General features: G+C 34.9%; 1 protein-coding gene across 1 annotated transcript in view; it reads left to right on the top strand.

The window, feature by feature from the left end:
- VPS13B (vacuolar protein sorting 13 homolog B) overlaps positions 1-19,004 on the top strand; it is a 310,137-nt gene that overhangs the window by 211,137 nt on the left and 79,996 nt on the right. Inside the window, exons 38-40 of the mRNA XM_015813428.1 lie at positions 13,109-13,311; positions 14,622-14,829; positions 15,075-15,259. Of these exons, the coding sequence (XP_015668914.1) occupies positions 13,109-13,311; positions 14,622-14,829; positions 15,075-15,259 (596 nt within the window). The remainder of the gene's footprint in view (positions 1-13,108; positions 13,312-14,621; positions 14,830-15,074; positions 15,260-19,004) is intronic.

Raw genomic sequence — 19,004 nt, 5'->3', positions numbered from 1 at the left:
TCCCAGATGACATTTACCAAACCTGCTCCCCCTACTTTGGGTTCATGCTGATGAAACACTTGAAAGCCAGCTGGGTTTTGAGAGAGGAACTCCCCCCTGCTCATTCAACTAGGTATCATTGATATAGGTCTGACCTATAAACCTATTATCCATGATCAAATCATGGATAAAGAAATATTTATTATATGCAAAACTATATTCAATAGCATGAGCTAGTATTCTAAAGCCCCACCACATGATTCCTGAGACGAACTTTGTGGAAGTATTAAAGGATTGGCTTGAGCTTTCAAGTCCCCCTTCTGAGAGAGAGCAGACCACATCTAACTTTCCACCTTTCCACCACACTCTTTGCCCTTCTGCCATAGCTGCTCTTTCATACCACCACCACTATAACTACCCATATCCCACCCATCATCTTGCACTCCCTTCAACCCCTGCTTCACTTCTTTCCCAAGTTATATTTTTATCTAATTAGGATTAAGCTGACCAGGTTTCTGCACAGGATTAGGCTCCTCAGGATTCTTACTACTGAGGAGTACTACATCTTCCACTAGAGGATGGCTCATACCAGTAGTTGTCTCCTCCCAGTCCTCTACCACCCTTTCTCTCACCTAAAGGATGATCTACATTAATTAATCATTCCCCACAATCCAGTCTCCAGTGTCAGAACCAATCCACACTATCCACCACTAATTTACTATATTAGAACTGCTTATATTTTATGTTTTCCACCTCTAACTATGGTTGCTGGACTATTGACTATTCTTATGATGAAGGACTTCTTGCTTGCTCTTTTCTCCTGCAATTTCCCTATCCTCATAGATTTATCCAGCTACCCAGATCACTGATGCTTTCTTCCCTGGATCCAAGTCCTAGGAGTCTGAGGTTCTTTCATTTCACGTAATCTGCAGCCTCTCTTGGTTTCTAATCACTGGTTATCTCCTGATATATCACTCCAAGTTTGCTTCCAACTGTGTCCTTTCACATTCACAGCTGTTACAGTTCTCCAGCTCTCGTGAACTCTTTGATTCCCGCCCTCCATTTGTCCCTTCTCTTCCTTCTTCCTCTCCTTTCAATCCAGTGCAGCACTCTCCATCACTCCTAATCCTTATTCCTAATCCTCACTTATATCTAAAGACTCCAACCTAAAAAAAGAAAACAGCTACTTGCTTATCCTTCCATCCCCCTTTAATATAAGGTGACTATTATGAGGTTCCAATTTACAATATAGAGATTTTTTTTCTTATGCAGTATATTCTATTCTCTCTTATATATGAATATGACTTTACAAGTACAAAAATATCAACTACTATGAAACATATAATCCAGCACAATCAGATTTGATTAAAAAGAATGGGAGAAGATATTCTACGTAGCTTATTGGTATGGGCATGTACAAAAGGAAAAAAAAAAAGGATTTTGTTTTGCATTAAGCACAAAATGGCCAACAGAACAAAACTCCAAATGCTTCAAGTCTTCTATGATCTGTACAGACAAAACTGAAAACATTTTGAGTACTCTGCTGTAGAAAACAATAGGAATTTAGAACAAACTGCTGTTTCTTCACTCTTGAGACCCAAAAATAAGTGGGATGGTGATCCATGCTTACTACTATCTAAAGCCAAACTAGGAGGTAATATTTTTAAATTCCTGTAGCAAATATTGAAAGCAATAATTTAAATGTTTCGTCCAGTCTCAGTACACAAACAACCTAAGAGGCCTAGTGTACAATATACTGTGTGGTTTACTTCAACATAGCCAATTAATTATTTCTGCAGCATAAAAATGTACTTTTCACCTCTTAACTTGAGGCTTTTCTTTCTTCTAGTGCCCAAGCCTAATGCACATTTCTATATTTACCAATCTTCCAGCAGGGCTTAACAAACAATACATGTAACATGATCTTTACTTGTAGTATGCAAATACTTTTAGGATTTAAAAGCTTAATATAAATATATACAAGCACATACACTGAAACTCAGTCAATAAACAAGGAATATAGTCCTCACATTTTATAAGATGTAAACATTAAGATTTTGTGCGTAACGCATACAAAGTTTACAAAATAAATACAATACTGCATACAGAAATCATAGTCAATACTAATCTCATTTAAAAAAAAAGCTGTAGTGGTATCTGCTAGGCACATAAGGAGATATAATTTGACTTTTTTCCCCACATGTATGGAATCACTTATTCAGAAATGCCTCTGAATTTAGGTGTAATACCCTGCTTTACCCAGCTCTAGTACCATCTGGTTCTCAACATGTGTTTAAGTAACTATGATTCTCCTTCATCCTTTTACTCCGTTCTCCTTTTCTTAAGGTGGCCAATGCAACTGGACTTTACAAATTTACTGGTACATTGGAGGAAAAAATTAAAAATGAGTCCATCATAATTTGCAAAGCAACAAACTAATCATAGCTCAAGATTCTTGGAACATCTGAAAAAAAAAACTATTCAAAAATGGCGCGATTTAATGTTTATGCTTATTCTGAAGCCCTGATATTCTCATTTGTGATTTTTCAGATATAAAATTATCATAACTGGCAGAAATGTCAGTGATTAAATGCTGCTTAATAACATTTTAGCTATACATTGCTACAGTAATAATGTAGCATGTAGTATGTGATCCTTTAGATAACACTGCCCTGTTAGATACAGTCTGTTCCCAAATGTAGGGTTGCATGATGCAGTGTTTTCAACCACAGGCAAAACAGCCTTATTGTATTGAGTAGGAAAATGTAAAGGGTTCTTGGGTTAGTTTGAATAGGAGATGAACTCTACATGGTCAGGAAGCTTGATAAAGTTGTGTTTCTTCAAGGACAGTTCTGACTTTCTTGCATCCATTACTTGTCAGGTCTAGCCATTCAGTCCAGCAGAATCCAGAGGAAGAGGGGCAGATCTTGGTAGGTTTGAATAATGTTTGATCCTCTGGCTATGTAAATAGTTTTATAATCAATTCTAATATAATTTCTGACTGTAACTTTTAAATCAAAAAGCAAGGAACTATATTATAGTTCCACAGCCCCAGGTATTCCAAGAATAATCAAGCATTTCTCCACTATAATGTCCCTGTCAGTTAATCAGTTCAGCATTGCCTAACTTGTGAGTCAGTTTTTTATTTGTACAGTGCATCTAAAACAGGGGTCTTCAAACTTGGCTCTTTTATGACTTGTGGATTTCAACTCCCAGAATTCCTCAGCCAGCGTGCCTGGCTGAGGAATTCTGGGAGTTGAAGTCCACAAGTCATAAAAGGGCCAAGTTTGAAGACCCCTAATCTAAAACAATTCTTAGAGCCAATATATTCAGACGAATTCCCAGATCATACTGGCTAGCAGAAGAAGAAAATCATATCTGTTCTATTTTACAATTTTGAGTAAAATCAATAGGCTGGATTTGTTGCTGCTGCTAGAGAACAAATAAAATCTACTACTAGCTTCATCATTTGCCGAGCAATCAATGTTCTCTAATTTTTAAGTTTATTACAAGCAAAGTTTGCAATTCACTGAAGTAATCATCTAGGACAGTAGTTAGAATAGTAGAAGAAAATGAATTAAAACATTTATGGTTACTGTATTTTCAATAAAGTTAATAACTTAGTAGTAACTTAGTAATCATATTTTACATTGGTTACTTTTGCAATTTGTCCAGTAATTCTGATTGCGGTATCTCACAGCTAGAACAGAGCTGGATAGAAAGGGAAAGATAAATTACAGAGGGAAGAATAGAAATCATTTTTTCAAGTCTTGAGAATGAAATACAGTGAACTGTAGAGCTACAATCAGTGTATTCCATTGTTCTTTCTGTTGTATTTAGAAATTATTTCTTTTTCTTACATTGAAATTATTTGGCTAAAATAAATCATCTACGAATAAAAACTGGAAGTTGTAAAAGCTTCAAAGTACAATACATTGTATTCTGTCAAATACAAAGAATTTGACAGAAACCAAATACAGTTGATTTCTTTTTCAAAATTAATGCATCTAATTGGAAGAGTCTGCCATGTCTTTTGATGCTTAAAAATACTTAGCTCAAGAAAAATACAGCATAAAGTTAATTATGACTATTTAAATAACAAGGTAGAGTAACAACCTTCTTAGAAGTACTAAAAGACTTGTAGAAAAACATCATAATCATAAATTCTTCCCATTGCTTAAACAATAGGAAATGAATTCTTTGTCAGTAAAAGCTAGAGAAGAAGCAAAACATTTTCATGGCTGCTGAGGATTGAAGTGGAAGTTCAGACGGTAGACAAATCACTAACGAATCATAATGAATATTGGGTGTGGGCATCAGGGTTCTGTCACTTTTGATGTTGTGTCCCAAGTAGCTTAAACACAACACTCAAGGAAAGGTGGCGACCTCATCAGCTCTGTAACATCTGGGATTTTATTTGTCATTTTGGCATACTCTACAAGCGCAAAAGAAAGAGTAAAAGAGGATTATCCTGACAATGAAATGAGTTACTGAATCTTGTGATAATGAAAAGCAGAACAATTCTAATTCTTTTCTATAGTCCCTGAGGTAGAACTGCTTTTATAGTTCTGCAGACCTAAATGTAGGAGGGAGGAACAGATGGCCTAAAATCCATGAAATAAGATACCATCTAATCCCAGGACCGAGTATCACTTTTAATCCTGGTCAGATGCCCTAATGTTACTTTATAATAGAATTCAGAGTTGCTACTGATAAATTGACTTCTTCCATCACCTCTCTGTTAATACAATTAATCATAGCACACTGATTTTGAGAAAGACAATGCCCAAAATATAAAACTCCATTAAAATCAAAATTCCACTTGCCAGTTAACTTAGGAAAGTGTGAGCAGAGATGATATTCAGATGGCATAATCTACCCAGTTTTGGAATGTTCTGCATAAATGCAATTTATACAATAAAAATGGAATATATTCTGTGATTATCGCACATTAAACATTGTAGAATGTTTAAAATGTTGGGTTCACACAATAACTTAACAGTCAATTCTGTATTGCTTCTTTACTTTGTTTTCGGGTACCAATAACCTACTTTTACTGGAACAGGGTTACGTATTCTTTTAAGTATTCTAAGCATAAAGCTACAATTAATCAAAGAGGCAATACATATTTAAAATTAGGTTAGATGTATTTGCTCTGAATGAAGATACAAAACATTAAATCAAAAACTATCAGATCATTGACCACCATCTGATTTCCAGATTATTTAACATTCAGCACTGACTATGATGTACCTGCTCAGCCTTTCCTAAATGGAGATGAGCTCATTTCATAAAGATAACCACCTCTGACTTTGCTTCTGATTCATCACTTGTCTGAACTCCATTTGAACCTTGTTAGACAGAAAACAAGCAGGGCTCCTGGCCCAGGCTATAAAATATAATTAAGCCCTTTTGAAAAGATACGTAAAAGAGCTTTGTTCCCCCCCTTCCCCAAATAGATCCACTACCTCCAACACAGCCAATAAAATTAAATGAAGCACAGCCTGCAGTGGATTAAAGTAATATAAGTTCCTGAATGTTTAGTGTTTGAAGTACTCAAATAAAATATATGTTCGAGTTTCCAAGGCTGCTGTAATCCAGGAAGAACATACATTGAGGATACATTCAAGGATTTGATATGTTCAAGGTCATTAATATCTGTTTATCACTGATAACATATCTTGTATTTTTACAGAGCCATATATAATGAAGCCATATATAATGCTAAAAAAGTTTCAGTGAAGATTGGTTAATTGACAGTGTTGAAGTATGGTACTCTGTTGACTGTTCATTCTCCCCAAACTCTATTTCACACAAATGAGAAATCTAGTAGTGTAATCTGTTGTGTTGGATCACTACTAACTTGATTGCTTTGCTGGTGGTGGTGTTACAGTCTGGTCATTCCAGCTAGCACAGTGTTTTATTAACAAAAGTGCCACCCTTCAAGATCCAGTTTTTCATCTTTTAATATCTTATTAAGTAAATCTTTGTAACCTTCTTCTGTGACAATGCTGATTAGTTTCAATTGTGCAGTTTGCAATCCAAGGAAATTAGTAGCGGTGGGCTTACGCATCAGGATTCTTTCATTCATGTTGCTGTTTTGACACTGAGTCTTCTTTCATCCTCCCTCAACATTCAGAATTGCCAGTAGAAGCAGAAGATGAGAAAACTAGCTGATAATGGTAATTACCAGATGGGTAATAACTATCCAATAAAAGTCCTTTTTAATCTCACTCTGATTAGACCTGAGCACAGAGAAATTAGATCAACAATTTCTCAAAATTTCTCAAAGCAACACCCCTTTTAGTGATGACAAAAAAAACCACTGCCGTCAAAAAACCCCAATGTAAAGCATTCCCTCATGAGATCTTCACCTTGATTAAATCTCCCTCAATTAAATCTCCATAGAAACACAGGATTTCAAGGAGTTTACAGAAGAGACAATGTTCAGAAAAACAGAGGAAACAATTCTTTCCTACAAACACGCTAGTTTCTCTGTCTCTTTCCTCTTACACATACAAACATAGCCATAAGATCATGCTAGATGTATATTAATAACATTTGTTGTGGAGGTTTAAATCAGTCGTCCTAACCTAAGCTTCAAGCTCTTTAACTTAAACCAGTAAGATTTCTGACAACTAATTTTTCAACAGGGTGTTTGGAGAATGGAGGCAAGAAGGTAGAATAATGAACATAGAAATTATAATAGATTTGGCCAAATGTTGCACCCAATATCTATTTTTCTTCAGTTAACTAAACTAAAATGGGCTATGCTTTTGGAAGAACTGCATGACCAAATTTGCATATCATTTTGCAGATTTCATTATAACTTACTAATTAGTTGTTAGTGATTGTCAACAGAAGAAACATCCACTATTTAAAATATTTTTACTTAGAATTCTCCATTTGTAACTATTTTACTAATGGGTTTTTAAGCTCATCCAAGGATGACAGAAGAATATTGGTACTCTTCAGATTTTTGAAGATATCATGTAATGCTTTTCACTATCTGGAAATGTTTTTTTGTTTTTTGTTTTTTTTTTAAGTTTTTTATTTATAATACAGTTAAAACAAAAATGGACATAACATGACATTTCAGAATAAATATTCCTAACAATTTGTTCCTCTTAATACATATAATTAATACATCATTCTTAATCTCTAAATAAACTTATTCTTTTATACAATACAATTATATATACAGTTATATGTATTTCTGTCTTAACACTAGCTTAAAGCCCGAGCAGTTCTCTTTAATTCATACCAGTAATAAAATTTGTCCCAGATTTCAGAGTAGTCTGATTCTGTCTTATCCTTCATTTCCATTGTGAGCCTATCCATTTCAGCACATGATAAAATTTTATATAAAATCTCTTCTTCTGTTGGAATTCTTTTATTCCTCCAGTTTTGAGCGTATACCAATCTAGCAGCCGTGAGAATGTGTAACATCAAATAGAATACCCCTTTGTCGTATTTCTGCGTGGTTATGCCTAGTAAAAATGCATGTACATCCAAAGTTTATCCAACTAGGAAAGATTATAACATATAAAAATGTTCTAGACGAGAGAGGGGAATTGAAACCCAGGAAAATTCTTCAAGACGAAGGGATAGAATTAGAATGGTGGGCAATACGTTCAATTACAGGCGAGATATTGGAAAGATAAAAAAGAGTTAGGCATAAAATTAGAACCGATAGGGCTGGATAAAATATTATTAGGTACGGAGGATAAAATGATTAAAAAACTGTATCATTATTTGTTAGACCAGGCAATGTATGAGGAACAGGTAAAAGAGACCATGTTAAAGTGGAGTAGGGATTTTGATCTCAACTTTGATCTGCACATCTGGCAAGAACTATGGGCAAGAAACAGAAAGCTCACTCTGGCCACCTCCTACAAAGAAAATCAATACAAAATGTTCTATAGATGGCATCTCCCACCCATAAGATTAGCTAGAATGGGTTCAAATGCTTCTTCCAAATGTTGGAAATGTAAATTGCAACTGGGACATACTATCATATGTGGTGGGAGTGCCCACGAGCCCGTGATTTTTGGAATAAGGTTAAAAAATGGCTGGAAGAAATTTTAATGCTAGTGGTAGAGTTAAAACCAGAACTCTTTTTACTAGGCATAACCACACAGAAATCTGGAAATGTTTTTTTAACCGTGTTAGCCGAATCATTTCTTGAGTTTGGGATTTTAATTTAAAAACAAAAAACAAAAAACACCTGACCATTTAAATGCAAGAAGCCTAATTGGTTTGGTTACACATTCAGACACAAGGCATGCATTTGAGAGATTATTATTGGGTAGCAGTTCTTACATAACTTCTTTGAACCAATAGTGTTTTTAATTCATCACAGACTGCACATTTTCCATATAGTAACATCACAGCGAACAGAAATGTGGTCAGATAATGGAGAAAAGCAAGAACTTTCTTTGAATAGTATTGCCAGTCAAAGTACATAGGTAATATTAAGGGAAGGGTTTTTTTATTTCTGTAATCTTGTTTCCTTGCTTCTTCATGTGCTTTGTTTCAAATTACATAAAGATAATGCAAATGCACATGTTCATTCATTCACAAGCCACACATATATAAGTACACTGTATCCATTTGGCTGGAAATTGTACAGAACAACTCCTAGGTTTCCAAGAAAGAAGGAGCTATTGGCAGAAGAATGAAGCTGACATATCTTTTTGGTCCAAGAGAAGAAGCTGTTGGAGATAAATCAAGAAGCAGGATACAGCTATAAATAATTCTTTAAGAGAGTGGAGCTAAATGGGAAGGAGAAGACTACTTAAAACGATTTTCTTCTTTCAGGAGCACTTCAGAAACCCTAGGGGAAAACATAAAATATATGGACCATTAGAATTTTGCTGCTCAGGAATGAGGGATTTTTTTATAGTTGTCTTTACTTATTTGCCCTTGTCAATTGTCATTGTGCTATATCTTTCACTATCATATTTTGAGAGTAAAATATAGTAATTTATAAAAGTTAATAGTTCTGCCTTCAAGTAATTGCTATGCAAATCAGCTTCTGGTTAGTATCAATCACATGCCTGCAGATTTGTCAAGCATTCGTAGATCACTTCCAGCTGTATAAAGACTACCTACTTATTTCTTTCTAGCATATGGCATCCCATACTTTATAACGACATACAGAAGCCCCATTTTAGAGCAGTCTGATTGCCTTTTCTCCTTCAACACATTGATACATCCAAGCTCTATAAAGGATCAAAGCAGACCTTCACAATGCAAGGGCTGGCAATATTTTGTAAACCTCATCCAACCATTTTTATTAGTCTCCCGAAGGACTGTTTTTTTAAAAAAATGTAGAATAGTTGACCAAATTGTTTTTCTCTTGGGAAAAAAAAAATGCAAGTGCTCAGCAAAACAGCATGTTAACCTGTACAGTATCCATGAAGAAAGTTGTGTTGGATATCAACAGGTTTGGGAATAAATAAATTAGATTCTGTGAGCTAGTACAGCAATGGTGGAAATGATTAGATTGCTTAAAGGAAACTAATATTCTACAATACATTTTCTCAGAGCATCCTTGGAGAGCTGTGTCAAAGCTTTATATAGTAGTAGAGAGAAAGGAAATGTCCTAAACCTTATTTTCACCTTTCTACCTAATAATAACCATGTAAATTCATCTTGTACACTGTAGGTCATACAGATGCATAGAGATCCTATAGTTAGACTCTGAGGTATGCTGATAGTTTCCATTCATGTTTCAGCACTTTTTCCTGTAGCATGTAAAGCAGGGGTGTCAAACTGCCGGCCCATGGGCCAGACGCATCACGTGGAAGCCATGCCCACCCTATTGCTGGCAATGGCAAAACCGGCCCGATACGTTGCGCGACGTCACGTGATGTCGCGAGTTTGACATGCCTTGTTCTCTATGCAAGTCAGCCCCTGAAATTTTTCTATTAATGAAACTCCACTAAAAGGTTTTGCTAAAGACCTTGTCTTATGTTATTCATTCTTTCACTGGAGTACCCCATATTTGTCTCTTTTGAGCTGTTTTAAGTATTCTTTTAAACCCTATATAAATTTGCTCTGTATAACCCCTCAGTAAGGATCTCGTTGTAGGATTTCTCTGTCCAACTTCTAATCCTTTCAGTAGGTGCAGTGTGATTTCTACAGCAAAATTTAATTCATTCTAAAGGGGAAACAGAACAGCTGAAAAATAAAGCTACAATGGCCTTGAGGAAGAATTTTCACTCTTAGTAAGATTAATGAATATTTTTTTAAATTGTGGAACTTTAGTATAGTTGCTTTTGACAGTATAAATCATCTTCATTTGAAATTCATGGAAACCTTTCCTTTATGGATCATTTGGGCATAAAAGAAATTCATACTATTTGACAAGAATATTCCATCCCCTTCTATCTGTTACACTGAAATTAGAGTATTATGTATTAATTATGTGTTTATGCTTTAAAAGTAAGCATCTCTGGTTAAAAAAATAGACTTTATAGCAGAACATTTTACTGTATCCAAGCAAACTGAGGGCAGTGAGTTCCATAGTCACGTGAAGCTACAGTGATAAAAACAGAATGGCCACAGGACTATCTGCATTTGTAGAAGACCATATTACATCAATTGACAATACCAGAGGCAAAGATAGGCCTAAAGAGGGGTGCGGTTACAGTCCCTTTTTTATAGATATACTGTAAGCAAATTAGGATATACATGTGATTGTCTAGAGCAGGTGGGTATTTCATTGGCTATAATACATCCTGTGTGTCTAGTGAAGTCATCGAGGCCATTAGGAGTAACTATGAGGCAATGGGGTAGGACTGTAAAGACAATGGGCTTTTGAAAAAAACAAAGACGCAGTTATTCCATGAACCTCATTTAGCAACCACAATTGAAACCAGCAGCTTTGTTATTAAGCAAAGTGGTTGCTAAGTGAGAAATCACATAACCATGGCTATGCTTTCCTTTTTCCCATTCCCTCACCCTGGCAGAGTGGGAGAGATTGCTTAAACAAGCAAGGGGTGGGACAGTGAAAAAATGGTCTGGGTACCTACTTAGAATAGGCTATAATCCACCATTGCATAAGGTGCCTTCTTCTGATTTACTTGGAAACTCTTCCCCAGTGAGAAATATATTTTCTAAGGTTTGCATTAGTTGTGCACAAACGTTTGTGAAGTAGTTTCTATGTGTTTTTTGGGCACATGCATTGCTTCCAGTTGACAGCAGGATCTGGGTAACACTTGTCCTGAGTTCTGAAACTTTTCCATTATTATCAAATTCAGTGAAAGAACTGAGCAAGTATTTGTTTTGTGAACTCATAAACATTATTATGTTACAGAAACCTTATTTTTAAAGAGCAATAATTCAATTTGTTATAAAATTATTCTTGGCATAATAGCTACTTTTCAAAATTTACAATAAGGAAACAGACCATTTTTCCTTATTTCTAAAAGAAATTAATAAGCAAATCTCCTTGCTTTTCTCCCCCAACACATTTGATGCAAATGCTTTTATGTTACACACACTGGATAGGGCTCTGACTTATAAAGGATTGGGGAGTTGGGGCAGTTGAATCACAGGTTTGGAGATCCTGTTTTATGAAACAGCTGCCTATTGTAGATCCTGGATGTTTTTTTAAATTCATTTTTATAAATATTAAATTTCTTTAGAAAAATAAGCCATAGGCATTACAAATTAAGCATACTGAAATTCAATATTCAGAATGACAATTCCAAATATGAGCACCATAGTTAAAATCAGGAGGGAGTACCCCTGGCTGAGAAGTCCAGTTCATTTCAATTTATTGTCGTAAGTGTAAGAGAGGAAATTAAAGATTTTTTTTTAAGATTTAGAATTGGTTGAGGGTGAAGGTTCGTTCTCCGAGCTTGTGGGTTAGTTTCCAAACGTTTTGTTACAAGGCTAGGTAACATCTTCAGCAGATGTTGTCTGTGTCAGTGCTCTTCTGTTTATAAGGCCTTTAAGTGTGGGTGTGTCAAGTTTCACTATACAGTCTAAACTGTAAATAAATGTTATGAGAGAATTTTTTTTCTGTAAGTGTATGATACATAAATCAGTTGACTGCAGAAATTATTGAAGTCACAAAGTATACTTAGCAAATGGAAGATAGACAATTGCCCATTTTAGAGTAAATCTTTATGTGTAATTAAATGCTATGCAAACCACTGAAATGAGGCTTGATCTTTGCACGCACAGCATCCCATCTTTAAGTCTTCCTCTTTGAAGCTGCAAGCAGGATAGATCTATAGAATGACCTATCACAGCTAAGTCAAGTCCCTTAGCAGTGTTGAATATTAGGACCTAGAATATAATTACTGTTACGGAAAGTGTTACACGTACATTTGCTAATAATAACGAAGCTTAAAATATCAGTACAGTGGAAATCATAGGACACACTGTTTTTCCCTACTGGCATAAAAATATAAGATTATATTTAAATGGTAAAACTGCATATCAAACTCATATAATTAATCATTTATATAGATGGTTCAATAGCTTTAAAATAGCAGTTTCCCTTTTAAGTTGATAATTATGAAGACATGCAATTTTACATTGTTGTTTATTGGCATTTTACATTTATTTTATAACATTTATTTTGTATATTCTAGTCATATAGTATATGCTGTATATTTAATGTGGACTTTATAATGAACTCAGTGTTCAAATATTGATATTTCTATTTTTCATACTCAGAATGCCGAAGACTATAACTAATCCCCTTTTGGATGGGTGATATAGTTTGAACAATTTCTTGTTTTTGGTAATTTACTAATCAACTATTAGGTGTTGCTTTCTACTATGGGAAAATTTGCTCTCACATTCAGGCAGCTGGAGAAAACTTCCACTTTTGACTCATACAGTAGTAGTAGTAGTAGTAGTAGTAGTAATAGTAATAATAATAACAACAATGACGATGATGATGATGTTGGAAGGGACCTATTCATAGAACATTCCTTTAGAAAGATAATCTAGTGATTTTTGCAAGTTTGACTGAGAATCAATGTTCTTCTCAGTAAGAAATGACTTCTGCCTTGTTTAAGCTGTCAAGAATCATTCTGATTGTGGTGGCATAAAATATGTTTTATAAATTAAAAAATTAATGGTATTTTTTTCACACATACTTTAGGTATAATTAATAAATCCTCACTTACCCTTGACATCAGTGATTTCCTTATAAAGACAAGTCTTCAGGAGAAAAGCAGGACTTTGGTTGGACCTACGTGCTGCTCTGTCACCATAGAAGCTAAATGGTGTAAACATAGCGGGAATCCTGGTCCCGAACTGGCTACTCCAAAAGTCTGTGTCGATATAAGAGGTGGACTGATCCAGGTCTGTATGTAGAAAATCATTTGAAATTGTGGACAGAATGAGTATGGACAATCGAAAGTTTTGCTGAGTTAGAGAAAATTCTTCTGATTTAAGGAAATCTTACACCCAGTGTATTTTATTTTAATATGTGGAAATGACATAACAGTTCTCTATATTCTATGGCTTATTAACAACATCCTTTTATGAATAGAATATATTATGTCTATCATTTTTTCCTACAGCTCTAAGTAAATTTCAGTCTTGTAGTCTGAATTTCAACTGTTTTGAAAACATTCAAAGGAAATGACTTCACAGTGTTGCTTATTATATATAATTTTATATTCCTTCTACGTAATAATTTCTGATCACTTGAAAATAAAACCAGAAAATAGTTGTATGGCAGATGACCAGACACTGGCAGCATATTCTCTTGAGGACTGTGTTTATATTCTACTTTTAGCCAAGATAGAGTCCTAAAATTGTTTGCATTTAGNTCTTGGGAGAGAAATGAAGAAGACTTGAGGAAATGAACTGCTGTTAGGCAATTTTGTTTTTCTGATAGATTGTTTTCCTTTCCTGGTTTGCTTGTATAATGTAGATGCATAATGTAGTTAACAATATATAATCCCAGAATCTTCCAGTCTAATCCCCAGACCAGGGGTAGGCAACCTTGGCTCTTTTATGACTCGTGGACTTCAACTCCCAGAATTCCTGAGCCAGCTGGCTCAGGAATTCTGGGAGTTGAAGTCCACGAGTCATAAAAGAGCCAAGGTTGCCTACCCCTGCCCCAGACTGACTGGAAATATCTGAGTTGAAATCGAAATAATATGTAGAAAAGAAAGATGGGAAAGGCCATACTAAAGTATGTAGGTGATACAAAATTAATTATCTACAGTAGTGCTTTAAAGTTTGTGATCTCTTGAATTTTCTGTGTTTCTGATCAATATGACCTAAAACAAATCCCCAAACTAGACAAAGAGAATACAATTAAACAAATGAGTCAAAATATACTTGATTATTTATTTATTGAAAGGAAAGACAAAAACAGTTTTCTTGCAGAGCACTATTAAGAGATTTCATACTTTTTCTTTATATTTAACATAAATCTTGCTTTAAGATTTTTGCAATGAAAAATTCTTGCTGCTATAAATACCTTCTGCCTTCAGGACCAGGATCTGAATTTTTAAACCCTTTATGATGCATGAACCTGTTTCTCTGATAAATCTAAAAAAGTTCTAGACTAAACTTTTTAAAAATTAAGTTACCAGAAAGAATTGGATGTAAAGTATTTTTTTTTTTATGTTGCTCACTATGATTTTTCTTGTTACAAGGTTTTTTGGGGACAGGAACATTTGAACTGCTTAGTTCTTCTTAATGAACTTCTGGAAACATATCTTGTTCAAGAAGACAAAACAGAAGGACAAAGGGCCAATCAAATATATCCGGTACAATTTTCAATGGAGAAGAATCAGATTTCTAAAACAGAACATACTTCAGATGATCTACGAACAGGCCTATTCCAGTATATACAAGATACAGGTATTATATAGCAGTTATGGAGTAATTTTATACTAGCCTGCAGTACTGAATATTACTTTTCTTTAGATAATTTTTAACAAATTAATAAAGGCATCTGTATTTTTAAAAATTTGTGGGTGCTTTTAAAAATTGGATTTCATTTTATTTTTTCTTCTTTTAATTTATTTTAACTTCATTGTTCTCATATACTAGGACATTCTTTAGGTAAAATATTTTTCTTCCTCCATTTCATCTCAATTTAATAGATACACAAAAACTACCAGGTGCCTATGAAGTTGTGTTTTACAATGAAACCGAGGATGATGCAGGAATGATGTTATGGAGATATCCAGAGCCCAGAGTGCTCACCCTTGTGAGAATCACCCCAGTTCCTTTTAACACCACCGAGGATCCAGATATTAGCACTGCAGATCTTGGCGATGTACTTCAGGTTGGTAGCATTTTTATTAATTTGGAAAACAACTTTCAGAATACCAATTGGAAATTAGTTTAAAAAATAAAAATACATCCCGGAACAGCAAAAAGACAAACAGTGGTACTTCATAAGAAATTATGGATTCTCAATTTGTTAAAGCTAATTTATTAAATTTGTATGTCACCTAACTTCAAACAATTTCCAATCTTTGATTTCAGTAAATCTTTAAAAATAAAAATATATGGTAGTTTGCAGATGTAATATTACAAAGAAGATGGAGATTTAATATAATATTTGGGTTTTTTTCTATGTTTTTTCTAATATTTGTAGGGCATTGCTTTGTCTTGCAAGTAATTTAGAGCTAATCTGGAATGGAAACCACATAGAAATCTTAGAAATAACTAACTACAGGTAGTCTTGTTCAGCAACCACCAGTGCAGCCTTCTCCAGTTTTTCTTCACTCATGCTGCACTATCCATTCATGCATCCCTTATGCACCCTTATAGAGCATTGTCATGCCTCCTTGTATGCTTTCATATCTTTCCCAAACCTCACCACAGTTCCTTCACACCCATGCACACCGAGCAGGAGCCACTTATTTGCCTGCTGGCCCTCTTCAATTAACAACAGGAATAAGAACTACAGGGATTCCTTTTGCTAAGTGATGCAGTTGCACTTATATCACCATATCTCAATTCCACTCCCAATTGCCGTCATAAGTCAAGTACTACTTGTACACAGTATAAAAAGCAAAAACATTCCGTGTTGTGGTTAAAGCATTGAATGAGGACTAATTCAAATGACAGCCACAAAGTTCACAGAGTGAACTTTCAGCCTTAACTTTTGTTTACCACATTGGATTCTTGGTGAATATAAGTATGAGCAGGTGAATCCCATTCACAGGTTTGAACTTGTCAGAGGAAACACAGAACATAAATTTAATATACACTGCTGTTTCTTCACACCTTTTTTGTTTTCCCTTTCTCTACTGTTGTCCCCTACTATTTACTTTTGTATCTTGACATTTTATGTTATAAATGAATAAAACTAATAAAAAATACAGTGCTATTTTGTTCACACTGTTTTGGAAAAATACGATTAATTTCATCCTATCATTCTTAAGCAGTAACCATTTATAGCAGGTCTCGTTGAAGTTTAGGAAAGATCAAACTTCAGAAATAAATCTTTGGAAAAGCAGGAAATTTGCTTGATTTGGGTTTTTCTGTGTGCCATAATTGCATTTTTGGCACTTTGTAAAATATAAAATGAAAAGAAGGAATATTGAACACATTTAATAAGTAGTTTCCACCGACGAGGAGCTCCTTCACACCCATGCACACCCAGCAGCAGCCACTTAATGGCCTGCCGGCCCTCTTGTTGGCCTGCTTATGAGCTGCCTGGGATGTACAACTTGCTGCTGGCTTCCTTGCTGATTTGATTGTGAAAGCCAGCAGGAAGTTTCCTCACCTAACGACCATGGGATTTGATTAACAACAGCAATAAGAACTAAATGTATGAGCTGGATATTTATTTCTAGCACCATGTTCAACTATAAATAGACTTTTTTTTAAAAAAAAAATGCTGCTTCATATAGCGCTCCCTAAAATAGTGCCTAAAGAAAATACAGGATTTGGGGCAACTGTCTTGAAATTAGACACAAGTCATAACTTTAAGAAAGATTTGACACAGCAAGCCATGAGAAAACAATTATGAGGCGCATCAGAGGCATTCATATTTTTTCAGAGAGAATACTTCATTTTGTGCTCACTTCTGTCTTTTTGTTTTACATTTCCCATTGAGATTACAATGTTGAGCTGGCATTTGAGAGCCTGGGAAAAGAGCTTTTTGGAAAACCACACATTTTACTGATGTTTGAGTCATTTCTCACATTTCAGAAGCAAGTATTTTGGAAATCCAAATAATTTGTGTATGACATGCAGTGATTTAAGTTCTTGGTATTAGCAAAGAAAGCCATAAAAATTCTACCACAGTTATCTGGAAGGAAGGAATTCTTCTCTGGCTTAAAAGACTTCAGTTTTAACCAATCTCATTGCCTTTAATTGGGAAATAGAATTAGTACAGCTTTTTATTCTTTTGCACTGGATTTAGCAATAAGTCCTGTAGATCCTAAATGTTTCCTGAAAAAATTCAAGGGTTGAATTTTTATCTGAACAATTGGCTTAAAAACAAATAAGGCAGTATTATATGTCGGAATTCCCATACTTGCAAAATAATGCTAAATTGGAGGATCATTCTATAATACAGAAATACAGAATAACAGAGTTGGAAGGGACCTTGGAGATCTTCTAGTCCAACCCCCTGCTCAGGCAGGAAACCCTACCAGGGGTGTCAAACTGTCAGCCCGCGGGCTGAATGTGTCACGCCAAAACTGCACCCACCCCATTGTCAGCAATGGGAAAAAAGTCACGATACATCACGACATGTCATGAGATGTCGCGAGTTTGACACCAGTGCGCCATTTCAGACAAATGGCTATCCAATCTCTTTTAAAAAACTTCCAGTGTTCACAACTTCTGGAGGCACGTTATTGCACTGATTAATTGTTCTAACTGTCCAGAAATAATAATAATAATAATAAGAGGTAGGGATTTATTTTGTTTTATTAACAGTAGATGCCACTGATTTTTTTAAATGTTTTATTTTAATATCTGTAAAGAGTGAAAACTGTCTCTTGTTTTCAAGGAAGTATAACCCATACTTTATCTTGACTATCAGGTTAGTCTTAGTGCTATACCTTGGTGGAGTAGATTTTTATTAGTTTCTCCCAATAAACCAGGTACACTTATTCCCGTAGAAGAAAGACTTAGTGGTGGTAACACTTGCAAACTCAAAATTGGTTTATTAGCAATTTCCTTTTTGTACAGTAGCCTGTGAAGACAGACTTGAGTCATGAGAAATTGAGCAGATTAATTAATTACCGTCAGTCCAAAATTTGCACTTGGCTAAGAATGTGGTAGCAGAGGAGATGAATGATATTTCCAGCAAATGTCCCAGTACCCTTTGTTGGGATAGCTGCACTTGGTTATTGGTTCCTTCTGGGTTCAAATCAAAGTTCTAGTTCTGTTCTTACAAAGCTTGGGTCTAGATTACTTGCAGGACCATTTTCACATAGCCAGGATACCAAATGTTCTTTGACCTTCCCTGGAGTATCTTTTGCAGGTCCTACCATAGATACATATACATCAGTGGCTAATTCTGCTTTTTCTGTGGAGGAAGCTAAACTGTAGTTCAATTTGCCTATTGGAATTGAGGGTGGCCTCTTCCTTGTTATAATATAAAGTATGGAATAAAATATTTCTTTTTACTAAGATTTATTGTATATTTATGTTCCAAAGCCACCTAGAGGAAACCACAAAATGGAAGTGGGTTATGTATATAAAAACAAAAGTGGTCAAGATATAAGTTTTGAGGTCTCTCTCTCTTTCTCTCTCTCTCTTTTTACTGTGTTCCCAGAAGTATATAAATTGGAGATTGCTCTCCCACATCAATGTCATTTGGGAGAACTTTAATGGAAAAATTAAAATATAAATATTTGAGAGTTTTGATTACCATAATATCTCTTGGTCCTAAAACTAGGCGCTGCATATTTTAAGAGCACCATGAAATTTTCCTAAACCCAGGGGAAGAGTAATTACAATCAATAAAGTTTTAGATTTTCTACTTGTCCTTTGTATTTCACATTATGCAGGAACTCTCAAAAGAGAGTCCCTCAAGGAAGGGCATTCTTTCTTATATGCAG

The sequence above is a fragment of the Protobothrops mucrosquamatus genome, unplaced genomic scaffold, assembly GCF_001527695.2.
Source record: "Protobothrops mucrosquamatus isolate PMUCROS unplaced genomic scaffold, P.Mucros_1.0 scaffold_69, whole genome shotgun sequence".
NCBI lineage: Eukaryota > Metazoa > Chordata > Lepidosauria > Squamata > Viperidae > Protobothrops > Protobothrops mucrosquamatus.
This window is presented reverse-complemented; position numbering and strand designations above follow the sequence as displayed.